This window comes from Ranitomeya variabilis, chromosome 3 (genome assembly GCF_051348905.1).
Source record: "Ranitomeya variabilis isolate aRanVar5 chromosome 3, aRanVar5.hap1, whole genome shotgun sequence".
Classification (NCBI taxonomy): domain Eukaryota; kingdom Metazoa; phylum Chordata; class Amphibia; order Anura; family Dendrobatidae; genus Ranitomeya; species Ranitomeya variabilis.
Window position 1 is genome coordinate 214,056,051 of NC_135234.1, and position 19,190 is coordinate 214,075,240.

At 43.4% G+C, this 19,190-nt stretch overlaps 1 protein-coding gene across 2 annotated transcripts in view; it reads right to left on the reverse strand.

The window, feature by feature from the left end:
- Nucleotides 1-19,190, reverse strand: part of SLC26A9 (solute carrier family 26 member 9) — a 233,432-nt gene that overhangs the window by 41,620 nt on the left and 172,622 nt on the right. For both annotated transcript variants that reach the window (XM_077295144.1, XM_077295143.1), the window contains exons 2-8: nt 17,854-18,018; nt 14,569-14,708; nt 14,363-14,473; nt 14,104-14,279; nt 13,797-13,961; nt 13,561-13,713; nt 13,097-13,179 (exon numbers count right to left, since the gene is read on the reverse strand). In XM_077295144.1, coding sequence (XP_077151259.1) covers nt 13,097-13,179; nt 13,561-13,713; nt 13,797-13,961; nt 14,104-14,279; nt 14,363-14,473; nt 14,569-14,708; nt 17,854-17,978 — 953 coding nt within the window. In that variant the 5' untranslated portion in view covers nt 17,979-18,018. The remainder of the gene's footprint in view (nt 1-13,096; nt 13,180-13,560; nt 13,714-13,796; nt 13,962-14,103; nt 14,280-14,362; nt 14,474-14,568; nt 14,709-17,853; nt 18,019-19,190) is intronic.

The following is a 19,190-nucleotide window of genomic DNA, read 5'->3' on the forward strand; positions in this document are numbered from 1 at the left end:
GCAGTTGTGCCATACTCCTTCTATTTTTGAATGATAGTATGAACAGTGCTCTGCGAGATGTTGAGATCTTGGCTATTTTTTTTTTTATAACCTATCCCTGCTTTAGGCCAGAGTCACACTGGAGAGGAATACGGACGAGTGCTATGTGAGAAAAAAAAAATCGCATAGCACTCGGGCCAATGTTAATCTATGGGGCAGCTCTCATCATCAGATTTTTTCTTGCTTGCTGCGATTTGCACCGTATATCGTCCAAGACTTGCCAATGCAAGTCTATGGGTGCGAGAAAAAGACGGACACCACACGGACCATCAGTGTGACTTGCGAGAAATACGCACTGGTGTCCTTTGAAAAGCTGGCAATTCAGTGCGGTGTACAGTAAAATCACACTGACAGCTTACAATAGAATAGATAAAATAGATATATACACATAGTATTGGTGTGTGTATATATATATATCCATGTGCAAGAGAAAAAAGAGAGAAGGCACTCACCGATCTCATGTGTAACCACTTTATTCCATCTTCAAAACAAGATTCATGGCCGGGGGAGTAGGAATGCTTGTGTAAGGATTCCGGACTTCCCTTGTTCCTGTTCGCCCTGATCCAAGATGGAGTCTTGGATCTCACCCTGTCATGGAACTTCCTGTCTGCCCTGATTATTTAAGTCGGAGTCATGTGGTGTTCTGTGCCTGAGTATTTTGTTCTGCTGGCTCCTGAGCTTCTGCCTGTGGTCTGGAGAACTCCCTGCTTCAGCTGTTCACTACTTGGTGATCTGCCTCGCCTCTTTCAGCTGCATCTCTCCTCTGGAACTGCTGTGACTGGCAGCACACCTGTGGAAGGACTTCCCTTGTTTGCTAAACTTTTCCCAGTGGATTGAAAATATGGTTATTTCCTCAGAAGAGCACCAGCGATGAGATGTAGTGGCTGTCTTACACACGTTGTTCAGATATCACCCCGATTGCTATCTCAAAAGAACTTGCCAAGTTACCAGACAGTGCCGTCCTGGCTTTTTTCTTTTTCTCTTTCAAATCAGTATATATATACAAATGTATATATCCGTGACACACATATATATATATATATATATATATATATATATATATACAGTATATATACATCTTTATATTTCATAGAGAGATAGATAGCAGAATAGCCAAATTCATTTGTCTACTTCTGTAAAATCATTGCAGAAGCCGACAAGATAGGAGACATGGTTTACATACAGTAAACCATTGCAGAACAGTCAGATTTATATAGGTCAGTGACTAATACTGTTAGTAGTATGTGTGTGTAAAATTTAGGACCTGTATGTATTTAATAAAAGAATCTATTCACTGAAAAAACTGGCGTGGGCTCCCGCACAATTTTCAGAGACAGAAAGCCAGTGACTTAGGACAGAAATTAATAGCCTAGAGAGGGACCATAGTAATTGCCCCCCCCCCCCCGACTATAAATCTAACTATTCTGCTATGGTTTACTGTATGTAAAACATGTCACCTATCCTGTCGGCTTCTGAAATGATTTCACAGAATGAATTATTGGCTACTCTGCTATCTATCCATCTATGAAATATAAGGAGATATATATATATATATATATATATATATATATATATATGTGTGTGTGTCACCGACATATAAATATATATATACTAGCTGAAGAGCCCGGCGTTGCCTGGGCATAGTAAATATCTGTGGTTAGTTATAGCACCTCACTTCTCTTATTTTCCCATCACGCCTCTCATTTTCCCCCTCAGTTCTCCCATTTTCTCCCTCACACCTCTCATTTTCCCCCTCACTCCTCTCATTTTCCCCTCACTCCTCTCATTCCCCCCTCACTCCTCTCATTCCCCCCTAACACTTGTCATTTCGACCTCACATCTGTCATTTTCCGATCACGCCGCTATTTTCCCTCACTCCTCTCATTTTGCACTCACACCTCTCATTTTCACCTCAGTATATACATGTTTATCATCTCCCTTATATATAGTATACACCTGTATGTCATCTCCTGTATATAGTATATACCTGTATGCCATCTCCCCTGTATATAGTATATACCTGCATGTCATCTCCCCTGTAAATAGCATATACCTGCTGTATGTCATCTCCTCCTGTATGACTTTTGTGTTTCGACTTTTATGTGGCGAGGTTGGTGTATGTGTGGTGAAATTGCGTGCTGAGGGTGATATATGTGTTCAAGCACGTGGTAGTATGTGGTGCATTTTGTGTGTGTGTTCATATCCCCGTGTGGCGAGTATCCCATGTCGTGGCCCCACCTTAGCAACTGTACGGTATATACTCTTTGGCGCCATCGTTCTCATTCTTTAAGTCCCCCTTGCTCACATCTGGCAGCTGTCAATTTGCCTCCAACACTTTTCCTTTCACCTTTTCCCCGTTATGTAGCTAGGGGCAAAATTGTTTGGTGAATTGGAACGCGCGGGGTTAAAATTTCGCCTCACAACATAGCCTATGACGCTTTCGGGGTCCAGACGTGTGACTGCAAAATTTTGTGCCTGTAGCTGCGACGGTGCAGATGCCAATCCCGGACATACACACACACATTCAGCATCATATATATATATATATATATATATATATATATATATATATATATATATATATATATATATATAATATATATATATAAATATATATAAATATATATATATATATATATATATATATCATCACCCATATATATATATATATATATATATAAATATATATAATATATATAAATAATATATAAGTGCAGCGCCCCAGAGTTCTGGTCGTTGCAGTACTGTGGCTTCGCCGCTAAGGGGAGCCATGGTACGTTCGATGGCACCGAAGGAGTTCCTCCAATCAGGTATCACAGACACCAATATGTTTCACAGCTGGGCCTCCGGGGGGAGCTAAGGGTGCTATTCATTAGGCCACTCCCCACCATAGTGGGTAAACTGGGGGTCAGGCAGGAAGTTAGAAGAGAACGCTGACGGGATTGAACGGAGCAACACCCTGTGGCAGGGGGTGTTGTGAAGGGAGAGACTGTAGGGTCTCTGCCAGGGGTGGGATCCTGGCAGAGGCTTGGCATTGAAAGAACGTAACGGGTCCGCGCAGGCTCCTGGAAGCGGCGGGACTCAAGGAAAGGACTAGAAGCGAGACAGATTGTGCTGAGTGAGAAACGAGATCAAGCAGAAGGAGAATACCAGCAGGGGTTGTGCTGAAAGAGGCAGCACCCTGCTGAGGCGCAATACCGGTGGCCGGAACGCCGAGGGAGTGGATTAGAATACAGCTTCAAGCCATACTCCAAACAGCGGCAGGACAGTCGGTCTCAGGCGGGCTGTCTACCACATATCACCTATGAAGTCTTGGGGGGCAATTGCGGGAGAGGGGCGACTCTAGGGTCCCGGAAGAACTCCAGGCCTACCTGACAAACGGGTGCCATTCCAACCTGAATACAGGGAAGGGGTGGATTGCAGAGGAACATCAAATCGAGTTGTGAGGGAACTTAAGAAACAGACACAACCGTTGTGGGGTTACTTTCCGTAAGCACAGCAGGGAAGGACTACAACACATAGCGCTAGAAGGAAGGCACAGATTTCCACCTGAGAGGAGAACTCTGGAGGTGCCATTGGACCGGCCGGACTTGCGTAGCCTGGTGAACCGTGTTCTGGACTGAGGACTCAGAGATCTCCAGTAAAGAGGTAAAGAGACTGCAACCTGGTGTCCTCGTTATTTACCGCGACTTACACCCCACAACTGCACCGCTCCACCGCTATCATTACTACCACCTATTACACCGGACGTCCCCCACTGACGGACAGGGCCACGGACCGGGTCTAGCCACCGTGACAACCCCGAGACTGAGAACTAGAGGCCCGGCTCCGGGTATCCCCTCGGCCCTGCGGCGGTGTGGGGGCGCTCCAAACTTGGCGTCACGAACAGGATCTACTTAAGCCTGAAGAATCAGGTCATGTGTGCCTAGAGACTGTGATTTACTGTGCTTGGACTGTACTTTATTGTAAGACTGTGTTGTGCCATTTGCCGCCAAAATCCGCCGCCATTGCAGCGCTGAGGAAAGCGCAGGAAGAGAAGAGGGGCGTGGAGTGGGCGTAGACGAGCTGGAGAGCGCGAAGAATAATGGCCGCCCAGTCTAAATATTTCTGTGCAGTGAGGACGTGTCCGTCAGCAGCAGAGATCCGCCTCCTAATCCTTAATGGGGGGCGGAGGCAGAGAAAACGAAACTGCTCACGCAGGAGAGAGCGGGAAAAAGACCAGGAAGCGACCCACGTGGAGGACGCTATGGCCAGCAGCTCCGAACCCGACAGCGGGGTTGAAGTGGAAGTCTCCCCTGACTACCCGGCTGAGCCCAGCAGCTTGTCCTCCGTGGATAACACCAAATTCCTGAGAGCCGAGATGGAGGATTTATATAACCAGCTCCTCCAACTGCATGTAAGAGTCCAGGCCCCGCATCAGGTGGGACCGGCAGTGGATTCCCGGACATCGGAAGAACCAGCGGGACCTGTCGCGGAAAGTGGAATCGTACCAGTGGGTGAGTCCGCCGATCCTACCCCACTAGCAGAGGGTGTGTTAGTGGGTCCCGTAGCAGCACCACCTCTCCCGGGGACCCATAGACTTCAGCGCCTGTTACCATGGGAGGAAGCCACGGGCATGGAACACCGTATGCGAGCCCCAATCACCCCTACTCCCTTGCCGTGTGAGGTCAGCGCGGAGCGCACGGTGTGCCGCTGGGTGAACCCTGGATCCAATCTCATGGGGTTCCCCGGGGTGGAGACTCAGAAGGGAGAAATGGTGCAGGCCCTAAGCTGGGAGGAATACCAGATCCAGCTAGAACAGCGGTGGCGAGAGGAAGAGAAAACACATCAGGCTAAACGGGAGGCCTATCATCAAAAAGATTTGGCGGTCAAGGACCGGGCCCGTAAGGACCCCACCACTCACCAGGCCCCGCGCAGGCAGGGCATCATCACCGTCTTTAAACTCCACGGAGGCTGGGGCTTCATTAAAGAACCGGGGCTATACGCAGAGGTCTTTGTTAACCGACGGGATGTCGAGTCACACCTTAGAGAGGGTCACCCCGATCGAGACCTCTATCCGGGAGACAGTGTTACCTACACCCGGCACCTTGGGGAAAAGGGGTGGTTCGCTCTGAACGTCTACAAGAAAGAGAAACCAGCCCCTGTGGCCAAAGTGCCGCCGTGTGACCGATCTGTAACCACCCTGGTCGGCCCCACCTGCCTGACCACAGAACTTGCGATCTGCCACCCGATCGCCGCCACCACTGTCGTGCCTAAAGAGGTGCCCCTTCGAGTGACCAATGTTCCGGATGTGCCAGCAAAGAGAGAAGTGGGAACACAGACCTTGATCGCCGCGCACGACCTGGTCGTGCAACAGACCCGAACCCATGGGGTGTATCTGGCAGCGGGAGTGGACCTGAAACCTGAATTGCAGGGGTCCGCCCGCCAGGTGGCGCCTCATGGAAACTTCTGAAAGAAGAGTCACTTTATGAAAATGTAAATAGTTACTGTTTGTCTTTTATTCCTTTAAGTTGCTGCTAAACCCGCCCAGGGTTAATGGATCCCTCTGTTGACCCGGGATCCTCTTTGTTTGTTTTCCTTTTCTGAAGTTGTTGCACAAAAGTTATACAAACTGCAGAAATCATGGACTGTGCATGATTCGAACTTCCCTTGTAAATAGTTTGCACCTTCTTAAAGGTGCTCCCTACTGGTTTTAGCCAAAGACACTTTGCGAAGATATTTGCCCTATTTGTTTGAGCCAAAGACACTTTGTGAAGATACCTTTCCTACCGGTTCTAGTTAAAGACACTTTGCGAAGATACCATGCCGGAACCTTTGCATGGGCCGGTAGGCTGAGAAGACGAGCTACCTTAGAAAGACTTGGTCCCCTCTTAAAGGGGATGTGAGAAACTGAACTTGAGAGAGATACTGTTGCAGAACAGTAATGCCATAATGATGCCTTGAGAAGAAATGTAACTGTTTTACATGCTAAGTTATATGTGTTGAATTTGTTGAAATGTCTAAATAATGTTTTGCAGAAAGAAAAGATGCAGAGAGCCCGTAGGGGTAGAGATAGAGGTCTGCATAGTTGAAAGTAAGCGAAGTAATAATGAAGGTGAGGATAGAAGGTAAACCCCGCGTCCCCATTGAAAGTTACTTTGTTACTAAGGACAGAGAGTGAACCCGTAGGGGTTAGAGAGTGAGTCCTTAAAGGAGCCGAGTAGAGCTGGCTCAGAGTTCTTTAAACGAAAGGAATGTTATGTCTATACCATGTATAGTAGAGAAAGGCAGTAGGCCCTGGATGAACAGGGCGGTCCTGTAAAAGAAAGGAGAGGCAGTAGGTCTGGTGCCATAGGGACAGGCGGTCCTGCAGGTTCAAAGTAGGAGAATGTGAAGTTACCTTACCCTGTAATGTGATTATAGGAAGGCCTTTGGTAAACTAAGAGTGTATGTTTCCTAAGGCAATGTTAATTTATTGTTCCAGAATTTGCACTAAGTAGAATACCCGGTTGGGTAACAGGAGTTATGCATAGCCTGTAATTTATAATGTTGACCATGTTTGTAACGTTAAAAGTGTCCTCACCTCCCATAAAGGGAAGCCTGTTCAAGTATACTTATTGTTTTGCACTCAACAAAATTGTATGTCTGTTTACTAATCTGTATTGTTGTTTTTCTTCCCAGTCCCGGAGTACTGTGTTTAACCAGGGGGGAGTGCAGCGCCCCAGAGTTCTGGTCGTTGCAGTACTGTGGCTTCGCCGCTAAGGGGAGCCATGGTACGTTCGATGGCACCGAAGGAGTTCCTCCAATCAGGTATCACAGACACCAATATGTTTCACAGCTGGGCCTCCGGGGGGAGCTAAGGGTGCTATTCATTAGGCCACTCCTGTTGTGAATTTGCTTTTTGCTCCCTCTAGTGGTTACTAGTTTTTTGACTCTGGTTTTTCTGTCATTCCTTTTATCCGCACCTGGGTCGTTAGTTAGGGGTGTTGCTATTTAAGCTCCCTGGACCTTCAGTTCTATGCCTGGCAACGTAGTTATCAGAGCTAGTCTGCTGTGCTCTTGTCTACTGATCCTGGTTCCAGTTATATCAGCTAAGTCTGCCTTTTGCTTTTTGCTATTTGTTTTGGTTTTGTATTTTTGTCCAGCTTGTTCCAAATCTATATCCTGACCTTTGCTGGAAGCTCTAGGGAGCTGGTGTTCTCCCCCCGGACCGTTAGACGGTTCGGGGGTTCTTGAATTTCCAGTGTGGATTTTGATAGGGTTTTTGTTGACCATATAAGTTACCTTTCTTTATTCTGCTATCAGTGAGCGGGCCTCTCTGTGCTAAACCTGGTTCATTTCTGTGTTTGTCATTTCCTCTTACCTCACCGTCATTATTTGTGGGGGGCTTCTATCCAGCTTTGGGGTCCCCTTCTCTGGAGGCAAGAAAGGTCTTTGTTTTCCTCTACTAGGGGTAGCTAGATTCTCCGGCTGGCGCGTGTCATCTAGAATCAACGTAGGAATGATCCCCGGCTACTTCTAGTGTTGGCGTTAGGAGTAGTTATATGGTCAACCCAGTTACCACTGCCCTATGAGCTGGATTTTTGTATTCTGCAGACTTCCACGTTCCTCTGAGACCCTCGCCATTGGGGTCATAACACACTCCCCACCATAGTGGGTAAACTGGGGGTCAGGCAGGAAGTTAGAAGAGAACGCTGACGGGATTGAACGGAGCAACACCCTGTGGCAGGGGGTGTTGTGAAGGGAGAGACTGTAGGGTCTCTGCCAGGGGTGGGATCCTGGCAGAGGCTTGGCATTGAAAGAACGTAACGGGTCCGCGCAGGCTCCTGGAAGCGGCGGGACTCAAGGAAAGGACTAGAAGCGAGACAGATTGTGCTGAGTGAGAAACGAGATCAAGCAGAAGGAGAATACCAGCAGGGGTTGTGCTGAAAGAGGCAGCACCCTGCTGAGGCGCAATACCGGTGGCCGGAACGCCGAGGGAGTGGATTAGAATACAGCTTCAAGCCATACTCCAAACAGCGGCAGGACAGTCGGTCTCAGGCGGGCTGTCTACCACATATCACCTATGAAGTCTTGGGGGGCAATTGCGGGAGAGGGGCGACTCTAGGGTCCCGGAAGAACTCCAGGCCTACCTGACAAACGGGTGCCATTCCAACCTGAATACAGGGAAGGGGTGGATTGCAGAGGAACATCAAATCGAGTTGTGAGGGAACTTAAGAAACAGACACAACCGTTGTGGGGTTACTTTCCGTAAGCACAGCAGGGAAGGACTACAACACATAGCGCTAGAAGGAAGGCACAGATTTCCACCTGAGAGGAGAACTCTGGAGGTGCCATTGGACCGGCCGGACTTGCGTAGCCTGGTGAACCGTGTTCTGGACTGAGGACTCAGAGATCTCCAGTAAAGAGGTAAAGAGACTGCAACCTGGTGTCCTCGTTATTTACCGCGACTTACACCCCACAACTGCACCGCTCCACCGCTATCATTACTACCACCTATTACACCGGACGTCCCCCACTGACGGACAGGGCCACGGACCGGGTCTAGCCACCGTGACAACCCCGAGACTGAGAACTAGAGGCCCGGCTCCGGGTATCCCCTCGGCCCTGCGGCGGTGTGGGGGCGCTCCATATATAAATATATATAAATATATATATATATATATATATATATATATATATATATATATATATATAGTACAGACCAAAAGTTTGGACACACCTTCATTTAAAGATTTTTCTGTATTTTCATGACTATGAAAATTGTACATTCACACTGAAGGCATCAAAACTATGAATTAACACATGTGGAATTATATACTTAACAAAAAAGTGTGAAACAACTGAAATTATGTCTTATATTCTAGGTTCTTCAAAGTAGCAACCTTTTGCTTTGATGACTGCTTTGCACACTCTTGGCATTCTCTTGATGAGCTTCAAGAGGTAGTCACCGGGAATGGTCTTCCAACAATCTTGAAGGAGTTCCCCCCAGAGATGCTTAGCACTTGTTGGCTCTTTTGCCTTCACTCTGCGGTCCAGCTCACCCCAAACCATCTCGATTGGGTTCAGGTCTGGTGACTGTGGAGGCCAGGTCATCTGGCGTAGCACCCCATCACACTCCTTCTTGGTCAAATAGCCCTTTCACAGCCTGGAGGTGATTTGCTTTGATGACTGCTTTGCACACTCTTGGCATTCTCTTGATGAGCTTCAAGAGGTAGTCACTGGGAATGGTTTTCACTTCACAGGTGTTCCCTGTCAGGTTTAATAAGTGGGATTTCTTGCCTTATAAATGGGGTTTGGACCATCAGTTGTGTTGTGCAGAAGTCTGGTGGATACACAGCTGATAGTCCTACTGAATAGACTGTTAGAATTTGTATTATGGCAAGAAAAAAGCAGCTAAGTAAAGAAAAACGAGTGGCCATCATTATTTTAAGAAATGAAGGTCAGTCAGTCTGAAAAATTGGGAAAACTTTGAAAGTGTCCCCAAGTGCAGTGGCAAAAACCATCAAGCGCTACAAAGAAACTGGCTCACATGAGGACCGCCCCAGGAAAAGAAGACCAAGAGTCACCTCTGCTTCTGATTATAAGTTTATCCGAGTCACCAGCCTCAGAAATCACAGGTTAGCAGCAGCTCAGATTAGAGACCAGGTCAATGCCACACAGAGTTCTAGCATCAGACACATCTCTACAACAACTGTTAAGAGGAGACTTGTTTGGGCTAAAGAACACAAGGAATGGACATTAGACCAGTGGAAATCTGTGCTTTGGTCTGATGAGTCCAAATTTGAGATATTTGGTTCCAACCACCTTGTCTTTGTGCAACGCAGAAAAGGTGAACAGATGGACTCTACATGCCTGGTTCCCACTGTGAAGAATTGAGTAGAAGGTTTGATGGTGTTGGGGTGCTTTGCTGGTGACACTGTTGGGGATTTATTCAAAATTGAAGGCATACTGAACCAGCATGGCTACCAAAGCATCTTGCAGTGGCATGCTATTCCATCTGGTTTGCGTTTATTTGGACAATCATTTATTTTTCAACAGGATAATGACCCTAAACACACCTCTAGGCTGCGTAAGGGCTATTTGATCAAGAAGGAGTGTGATGGGTTGCTACGCCAGATGACCTGGCCTCCACAGTCACCAGACCTGAACCCAATTGAGATGGTTTGGGGTGAGCTGGACCGTAGAGTGAAGGCAAAAGGGCCAACAAGTAACATAGTAACATAGTTAGTAAGGCCGAAAAAAGACATTTGTCCATCCAGTTCAGCCTATATTCCATCATAATAAATCCCCAGATCTACGTCCTTCTACAGAACCTAATAATTGTATGATACAATATTGTTCTGCTCCAGGAAGACATCCAGGCCTCTCTTGAACCCCTCGACTGAGTTCGCCATCACCACCTCCTCAGGCAAGCAATTCCAGATTCTCACTGCCCTAACAGTAAAGAATCCTCTTCTATGTTGGTGGAAAAACCTTCTCTCCTCCAGACGCAAAGAATGCCCCCTTGTGCCCGTCACCTTCCTTGGTATAAACAGATCCTCAGCGAGATATTTGTATTGTCCCCTTATATACTTATACATGGTTATTAGATCGCCCCTCAGTCGTCTTTTTTCTAGACTAAATAATCCTAATTTCGCTAATCTATCTGGGTATTGTAGTTCTCCCATCCCCTTTATTAATTTTGTTGCCCTCCTTTGTACTCTCTCTAGTTCCATTATATCCTTCCTGAGCACCGGTGCCCAAAACTGGACACAGTACTCCATGTGCGGTCTAACTAGGGATTTGTACAGAGGCAGTATAATGCTCTCATCATGTGTATCCAGACCTCTTTTAATGCACCCCATGATCCTGTTTGCCTTGGCAGCTGCTGCCTGGCACTGGCTGCTCCAGGTAAGTTTATCATTAACTAGGATCCCCAAGTCCTTCTCCCTGTCAGATTTACCCAGTGGTTTCCCGTTCAGTGTGTAATGGTGATATTGATTCCTTCTTCCCATGTGTATAACCTTACATTTATCATTGTTAAACCTCATCTGCCACCTTTCAGCCCAAGTTTCCAACTTATCCAGATCCATCTGTAGCAGAATACTATCTTCTCTTGTATTAACTGCTTTACATAGTTTTGTATCATCTGCAAATATCAATATTTTACTGTGTAAACCTTCTACCAGATCATTAATGAATATGTTGAAGAGAACAGGTCCCAATACCGACCCCTGCGGTACCCAACTGGTCACAGCGACCCAGTGGTCACAGCGAGAGTGCTAAGCATCTCTGGGAACTCCTTCAAGATTGTTGAAGAAGACCATTCTCGGTGACTACCTCTTGAAGCTCATCAAGAGAATGCCAAGAGTGTGCAAAGCAGTCATCAAAGCAAAAGGTGGCTACTTTAAAGAACCTAGAATATAAGACATAATTTCAGTTGTTTCATACTTTTTTGTTAAGTATATAATTCCACACGTGTTAATTCATAGTTTTGATGCCTTCAGTGTGAATGTACAATTTTCATAGTCATGAAAATACAGAAAAATCTTTAAATGAGAAGGTGTGTCCAAACTTTTGGTCTGTACTGTATATACATACTGTATGTGTATATATCTATTCTATTCTAACCTATTCTATTCTATACTGTACACGGCAGACCATTTGCCGGCTTTTAATCTATCTACCTATATATATACATCTATACTGTATATATATATATCTTTTGAAGATTATTTGGTTTTATAATGATGTTTACAGTTTTGTTTTACAATGCGATTTTAACATGAGCTTTTACATAGAGAGAATTGCTGTAAGTAAAAGCTCATGTTAAAATCGCATTGCATACAGATGCCATACGGATGTCACACTGTTACTAGATGCAAGGAAATCGCATCCTCGCATTGCAAAGGGATTACACACGGATCACTGTTCGGGGAACATTTGTGCGATTCTCGGCTGTCAAAATTGGACCAATTTTTATAAGTTAAGTGTGACTCCAACCTTACTCTTCTCCACAACTTTATCCCTGACCTGTCGTGTGTGTTTTTTCCTTTTCATGATGCGGTTTGATCCCCAATATTCCCAAACAAATCTCCGAGGCCTTCACAGAAGAGCTGTAGTTATACTGAGAATAAATTACACACAGGTGGACTCAATATGATAATTATGTGACTTCTAGAGGCAGCTGGTCACTCAGGATATTATTTAGACTACACGGGGCTAAATACAAATGCACATCACTATTTTCAAATTTATATTTTTAAAATATTTAGAAAACCATGTATCATTTCCTTTGCACTTCACAAACACTTGCTACTTTGTGTTGGTATGTCACATAAAATCCCAATAAAATACATTTACGTTTGTGGATATAATGTGAAAAAATGCAGAAAAGTTGAAGTGTGTAAATACTTTTTTAAGTCACTGTATGTGAAGGTGATCAAAATATTAAACAAAAAGGAAAAACCTTAAAAAAAGATAAGACAAACAATAATATTATATAATGCATGTTTTTCATATGTTATTTAAAGGTAACCTGGCAGGTCGTACAATTTAATTAACATTTACAGTAATTTGATTTAGTCTGCAGGTCAACAGAGTTATGAAGGTGCCCCAGTCCTGAAAATGCGGCACCCGATAGAAACTAAACATTATTTCTCCTGGGAGCCCCTGGCTTTCAGTCATGCTGTCAGTTGCTATTTTCCCCAGCGTAACCGGATGTAAACATTTTGAACATAGTTTCAAAGTGCTGCTCCATTAATTGTGTAACAGCTGCTGTGGGCTACTGAAGAATGGCTCCTATTGAAAGAATAGGAACTGCTCTGCAGTACCCTGCTGCGGCTGCTGCATGTTGAATGGATCTATGCATTGCAGATCAATTCAAGGTGTTTACATCCGGAGCGAATAATAAATGACCTATGAGTGTCCTGAGTGACGGACACCCACCAATCCAATATTTATGACCTGTCTTATGCTTATTTCACCCCCTTAAATTATATGGCAATGTCCCTCTAATGCGACACCACAGAGTAAATCGGGTATAGAGAAAGTGATTTCACAAAAATACCTGTTCAAAGTTCATTTAACTACTTACCCTAAAGGTATCTGTCCGACTATATTCATGTGATATCTGTCAGGAAGGTTAAAATTGCCAGAGACAGTGGTAGCAATTATGACCTGGAAGAAAAAAAAAGGCAATTTATCTTGAGATACTATGATAGTGGAAAATAAAATAAACAAAATTGGACATATTTATCAATTATATCAGTCTTAGATTTGTTAAAACTGTGCCAAATTTATCAAAGTGGTTCATGCTGTTTGTCAAATGTTACGGTTGTCTATACTAAGTTTTCACCACCTATTATTTTGTGCCAGAAATGTGTATTACAATCTTGGGAAATGGTGTTCGGTGACAATCTTTCTCCATTTCATGAAGTCATGTTTATTTTTTTTTTATTTTTTTTTTGGTGGGGGAAGTTACTCTAGAAACTTGTCTCATTTAGCTTGATAAATATGCCCCAATATATTTAGATTAATTGATAAAGAAAGGATACATACTATGATGATCTCCATGGGAATAGGAAAGCGAATCTTATGCATGTATTTAAGGTTCAGCTCTTTGACGACGATGAGCAGCACTATGCTGACCAAAGCAAAGATCAAGGATGCCACGTTGGTATGTGGAAGTTTCTTGCAGATGTCTATGAAGGTCTACAATGAGCAAGTGGAATGGGTTATTTTTATGGATAGGCTAATCTGTCAGTTTAAAGCGGAGGTTAGGTAGAAATACTTACATAAATAATAGCCAGGGGACCACTGTATGGTGGCACTGTGATCCCAAATATATACTTAAGCACAGATATGAGAATTTGCAAGCCAGCTGCTGTCATAAAACCACGGATGAAGGATTCAGATAAATATATGGCAACGAAGCCAAACTGCACAAAGCCCAGGGCAATCTTAAATGGAGGACAAAAGGAATTATTATAGACAATGGCTTATATTGTAATTATTGACCTACTAAATAATAACTTAATAAACTTTTACCTATCCAGATCCTATAAGTGGCACTTCTTGTGCTCTAAGTGAGATTATACTGACCTGTATGATTGCGGTCAGACATGCCAGTGTTGCTGAAACCTGCAGCCTTGCCTGATTCATCTTCTCAGTGTCGGTTATGGTGGCATTTGTGGTCTCATTCAGTTTCTGATAATCGGACTCTGGAGCCAGCTGCATACACACATTTCCCACTATTATACTAATGACAGCAAACGTTCCTATAATGAATTAAGAGTTTGGGGTTACAGGGAATGACAGAAAATCATGCCTCGTATACCAAAGATCTACTAGAATTCCTTACCTGGTACCATCTGTGGAACACCTCCCAAGAAGAAGTAGATCACAAGGGGATAGAAGGAAGAGTACAGTCCATTCACAGGCGGGAGGTTAGCAAGAAGGGCAAAAGCCATTCCTGCAATCAAAATGGAAAGAACAAACCGACATGTTCTGTTTTTAACTATTAGAAGATAAGCCATATGCTTTTTGGAAATTAAAGAACCAGCTAACCTTGTGGGACCTGAATGGTGCCAGCGCTGATACCTCCGAGCACGTCTGGGAGAGCATATTCTTTTATTTTATATTTGGGCACCCAAGTAAGTATAGGAAATAAACTGAAAATAAGAGCTTTGAATTTGGCCGGCGTCCAGCTGAAAGAAACATATAAATTCAGAATAATATAAGAATTTTTTTTTAAATTCCTTAAAAGTTTAAAGCTAATACAATGCATAAAAAAGCATGTTTCTTTGCATAAATCAGTAACTGAAGGGGTTTTCTGAGCAAAGCATTAAACATGATGGAGTAAAACTATGGCAATTCTGAAGACATGTATACATATTGTATTGATTTCCCTCTGAGCGTTTCAACTGTCAACACGTGTCCTCAGGTGTGCTAGTTGCATACTGTTAGGATTCCCAATGTTACACTCCCCCTCAATCTTTGTACTTTGCCTGAATATCACTTTAATGTGAAGAAATGACACTCTGTAATACCATTTGTACCTGGGCCCTAGTTGCCAAGGGCTTGAGGAAACCCCAAACTCCATAATATCCAGTAAGAAGAAACCGATATTCTAAATTACCCATGACAGGAGGGGCATCTTGTTAAAGATTTTGCACCAGGGCCCTGCAAGTACACTTTTATTGTAAAATATCCTTCTAAGAATATGTTGCATCTTCAAGTTCTGTAATGTTACAGGCAGCCTCAGTACTAAAATATTTATCTACAATAATGCACTATGCCTCTATATGTGTCTGTAAGGACAGCAGATGCGCAGGACAAGTTGTATTCAAAATTTTATTGGAATGGTATGCAAATTGTCTCTTCAGAGAGGAAGAGGACTAGAACTCTAGTGCCACCTATTGGAAGTAGGAATCCTAACAGTCACATGACTTTAATGAGCCTTGTCACATGACTTAGGATAATAGCTAAACCAGAATCTCAATTTGCAGACAGTGTTTCGGAGTACTGCCTGTCGTCAGTGCAAAGTGGTAATTTGGTTTGGCTGAGTGAGAGGCGTCTAACCGGGATCCAAGAAGTATCGCTTCTCCTTGCGGAGAGTGACTTATTAAGTATAATAACAGATACTGAGTCACACTGGCGCTCACCACTTGGCAGGCTGACTACCCCAGGGGGGTTTAGTAAAGAAAGCAGGACAGTCCCCAGCTGCTGGAATCAGAACAGAATATGTGCCAATTCTGTAAACAAATATACTTCAATGCTACAACATGTGATACCGCGCTTGGGGGAAAAAATGTGTGTCCAAGGAGTCTCCATTAGGAATGAACTGATGGGACTGTTTAATTGGTTAGTTCCCTGCTTGAGTCATTAAGCTGGATATTGTTCTTATAAAATAAAGATAAATGCCTGATGTGCACGAGAGGCCACAATGGAAAAAACGAGAGAACCACCCCTTACTAGTCCGTAAATGACACAGGTATATGCGGTAATTAGCGCCTACCCTAAATGTGGTAGATAGCTGTTCGTGTCCCACCATCCACAGTGTCTCGTCCGGCTGCGCAATGCTGGATAGGCGGGCGCTTGTTTTTTCTGATGCAAGCAATTACCTTCAGAAGTCACATACTTAGTGAAAGGAAGTCAACCTATGTGCAATCTAAGTGTCACATGGTCTGTGAGCATATGCATACCATTTCTGAAAGGCCACAGAGGCTGCAACAGCATTAAGCAAAAGGCACCACTAACTAAACACCACCATGAAGACCAAGGAGATCTCTAAACAGGCTAGGGACAAAGTTGTTGAGAAGTACAAGTCAGGGTTGGGTTATAAAAAAAATATCCCAATCTCTGGTGATCCCCCAAATAAAAATCAAATTCATTATCAAATGCAAAGAACCTGGTACTACAACAAACCTGCCAAGAGAGGATCGGCCACCAAAACTCCCAGCCCAGACAAGGAGGGCATTAATCAGAGAGGTAGCACAGACACCAAAGGTAACCCTGAGAGTGCTGCTGAGTTACTAAGCAGAGACTAAAGTGTCTGTCCATATGACCACAATAAACCGTACCTTAGTCCAATAGAGAACCTGTGGCCAGACTTGAAAGACTGTTCGCTAGAGGAAACCATCTAACTTGAAGGAGTTGGAGCAGTTTTCCCTTGAAGAATGGGCAAAAATCCCAGTGGCAAGATGTGGAAAACTCATAGAGACATATCCAAAGTAACCTACAGCTGTAATTGCAGCAAAAGGAAGCTCTACAAAGTACCAACTTTAGCAGGGTGAAGAGTTATGCACACTGAAGTTTTCAGTTATTTTGTCCTATTGTTGTTTGCTTCACAATAAAAAGAAAACCAAATGTTCTCAGTAGTAAACATGTTCTATACATGGACTGTTGCAAATCCTCAAAAAGAAAAACCACAGAGAAATTCCAGTTAGCAAAACAGGAAAAATGCCAAGGGAGGGGGGAATACTTTCATAAGCCATTGTATGTCACAGGAGGTGCTTCTCCTAGTAACTAGCCAAAAGGACCCTGAGAATAAGAGGTGCCAGCACCTGTCATGTGATGATTTTTTACTTCTAGAGAGGATTGCTGCCATGGGAGTCTGGCAATAACTTAATATCCTATTGTGCAATATCATATTTGGCTGATCATAGCATGTATTTTAATTAGGGAACCAATGAAGATAGCTATTTGCCAAATAAAGATTCAGGCTCATCTTATGTGTATTTTGTACCTTAGCTGGCTCTCAGAGTCTCAGTGATGGAACTTTAGCCTGTCTCACCTGCAGTGGTGAAACTTGAAGCTTGTGAACCACAATGCAAAATATCCAACATGGGCCCAAATTGTTGCATGTCATTAATAGCAATAGTATTTTCACATGTACCAAAGGAAATTTTTTATCCTCATAGGCTCCCGGCTCCTGCACCTATTATAGTTACTCTCCCGATCCTATGCCTTCTGCTTGTTATAGGTTTCTCCTTGTAAGCTTTACAAGCAGAAGGCGGAGGAGGCAAGTTAAAATTACATATCACAGGATACACTGGATATTTTGCACACACAATGGCATGGACAGGCAATGTGAGTCAGGAAAGCTTTTGAACTGAAACTAATTATTATATGAATTACTATATTACTGTTCTGTTATAATGCAGAATTGATATCTTCAACTGCATATAGAGGGACAAGGACTGTACTGGTAGTCAGACTGGAGATCACTTGACCCAGGAGCAAATTTTTAAATTATTCAAAATGTTTGAATGCAAAACCTAATGTAGTACCACTTTAAAGTTTCAGTAAAGACCTATATTATATATATAATATTAATAATTTAGATATTACCTGAACAATTTCCTTGCTTTTCCACCCACTGGGTAGCTGCGATTTTTCTTCTCATATTCTTCATTAAAAAGGTCAAGAGAGTACGTAGATCGGTCAACTATGTATCGAGGACGAGCCTTATTCATGGTTTGGCTCAGTTGAAGTGACAGATATTCCTTTATTAAACTAGCATATAAAAAGATATAGAAGAACATATATAGAACTATCATTTATTTATTTATATAAATATACAACATTGAAAATATATTATGAAAAGGCTTAAAGCATTTTGGAGAACATAACATGTATAGTTGTAATATATTATAAAAAATATATATATCTATATAATATATATGTAAAAAAGTCACTCAGTTATTGCTAATTTCCAATATTTTCTGCTTCCCTCAAGACAACCACCATTGTGAGCAATAACCTTTTCTTTTTTATCTTGACAACTATGCCTACTTCCAATGGCAAATAAATCTCATAAAGATCTTCCACTTTCTGTGAGCCTTTGCTATAAACTCTTAGTAGGATAGGGTATGGAATTGTTATTTTAATCCTCATTTTCCATTTAGCTTCGACTCCTCTACTGAAGAAACTGATAGGGGTCCATGTGATGTACCAGATAAGCAGTCTTATGATTGCTCCATCCACTTTATCTGACTGTGATTTTATCTTAGCAGATGCATAAAGGGATGCCCAGAACTGAACTTTATTTTAATCCAAATCTTTTTTTAACGTCATAGTCTTATCATTTTTCTAATATACTTTAATAAAAAATTCCCAGTCCTTCCCTCGCTACTCTATTTAACGGCTTTATTTTTTATTTTGTACTACTTCCTTTTTTATGATGCTTTGTATAAAAATACCTAGTGTATGCTGGGATGCACAAACAAGTCATCATCAAGGGGCATAGGTTGCCATCACTGTCCCAGCCTCTGTCCCCACCCTAAAATGAAGCATCATCAGTGATATCAGTTTCAGGGGCTGGGCTAGTCCCTGATCTACTGAGCATGCACTGTTTGTCAAATCTGACATATGCTCAGTATGATTTTGTCACTGTGCACTGTGAAGTCACTTAGCTGGGGTGGCTGTAGTCCCTGATAGCTCTTTCTCTTCTTACAATGTGCAGTGACAGTGCGCTCTTTTGTCAGCTCATTATTTCAGATCAGGGCTGGTGAAAGAGTGCATTGCTACTGTGCACTGAGAAGAACAGTGCAATGGCAAGATCCTACTGAGCATCCATCAAATTGACAATCGACACATGCTCGGTAGAGCAGGGACTAGCCCAGCCTCTGAATTGGACATCATTGATTAAGCTTCCTTAAGGGTGAGTGCAGAGGCTGCCCTCTGAT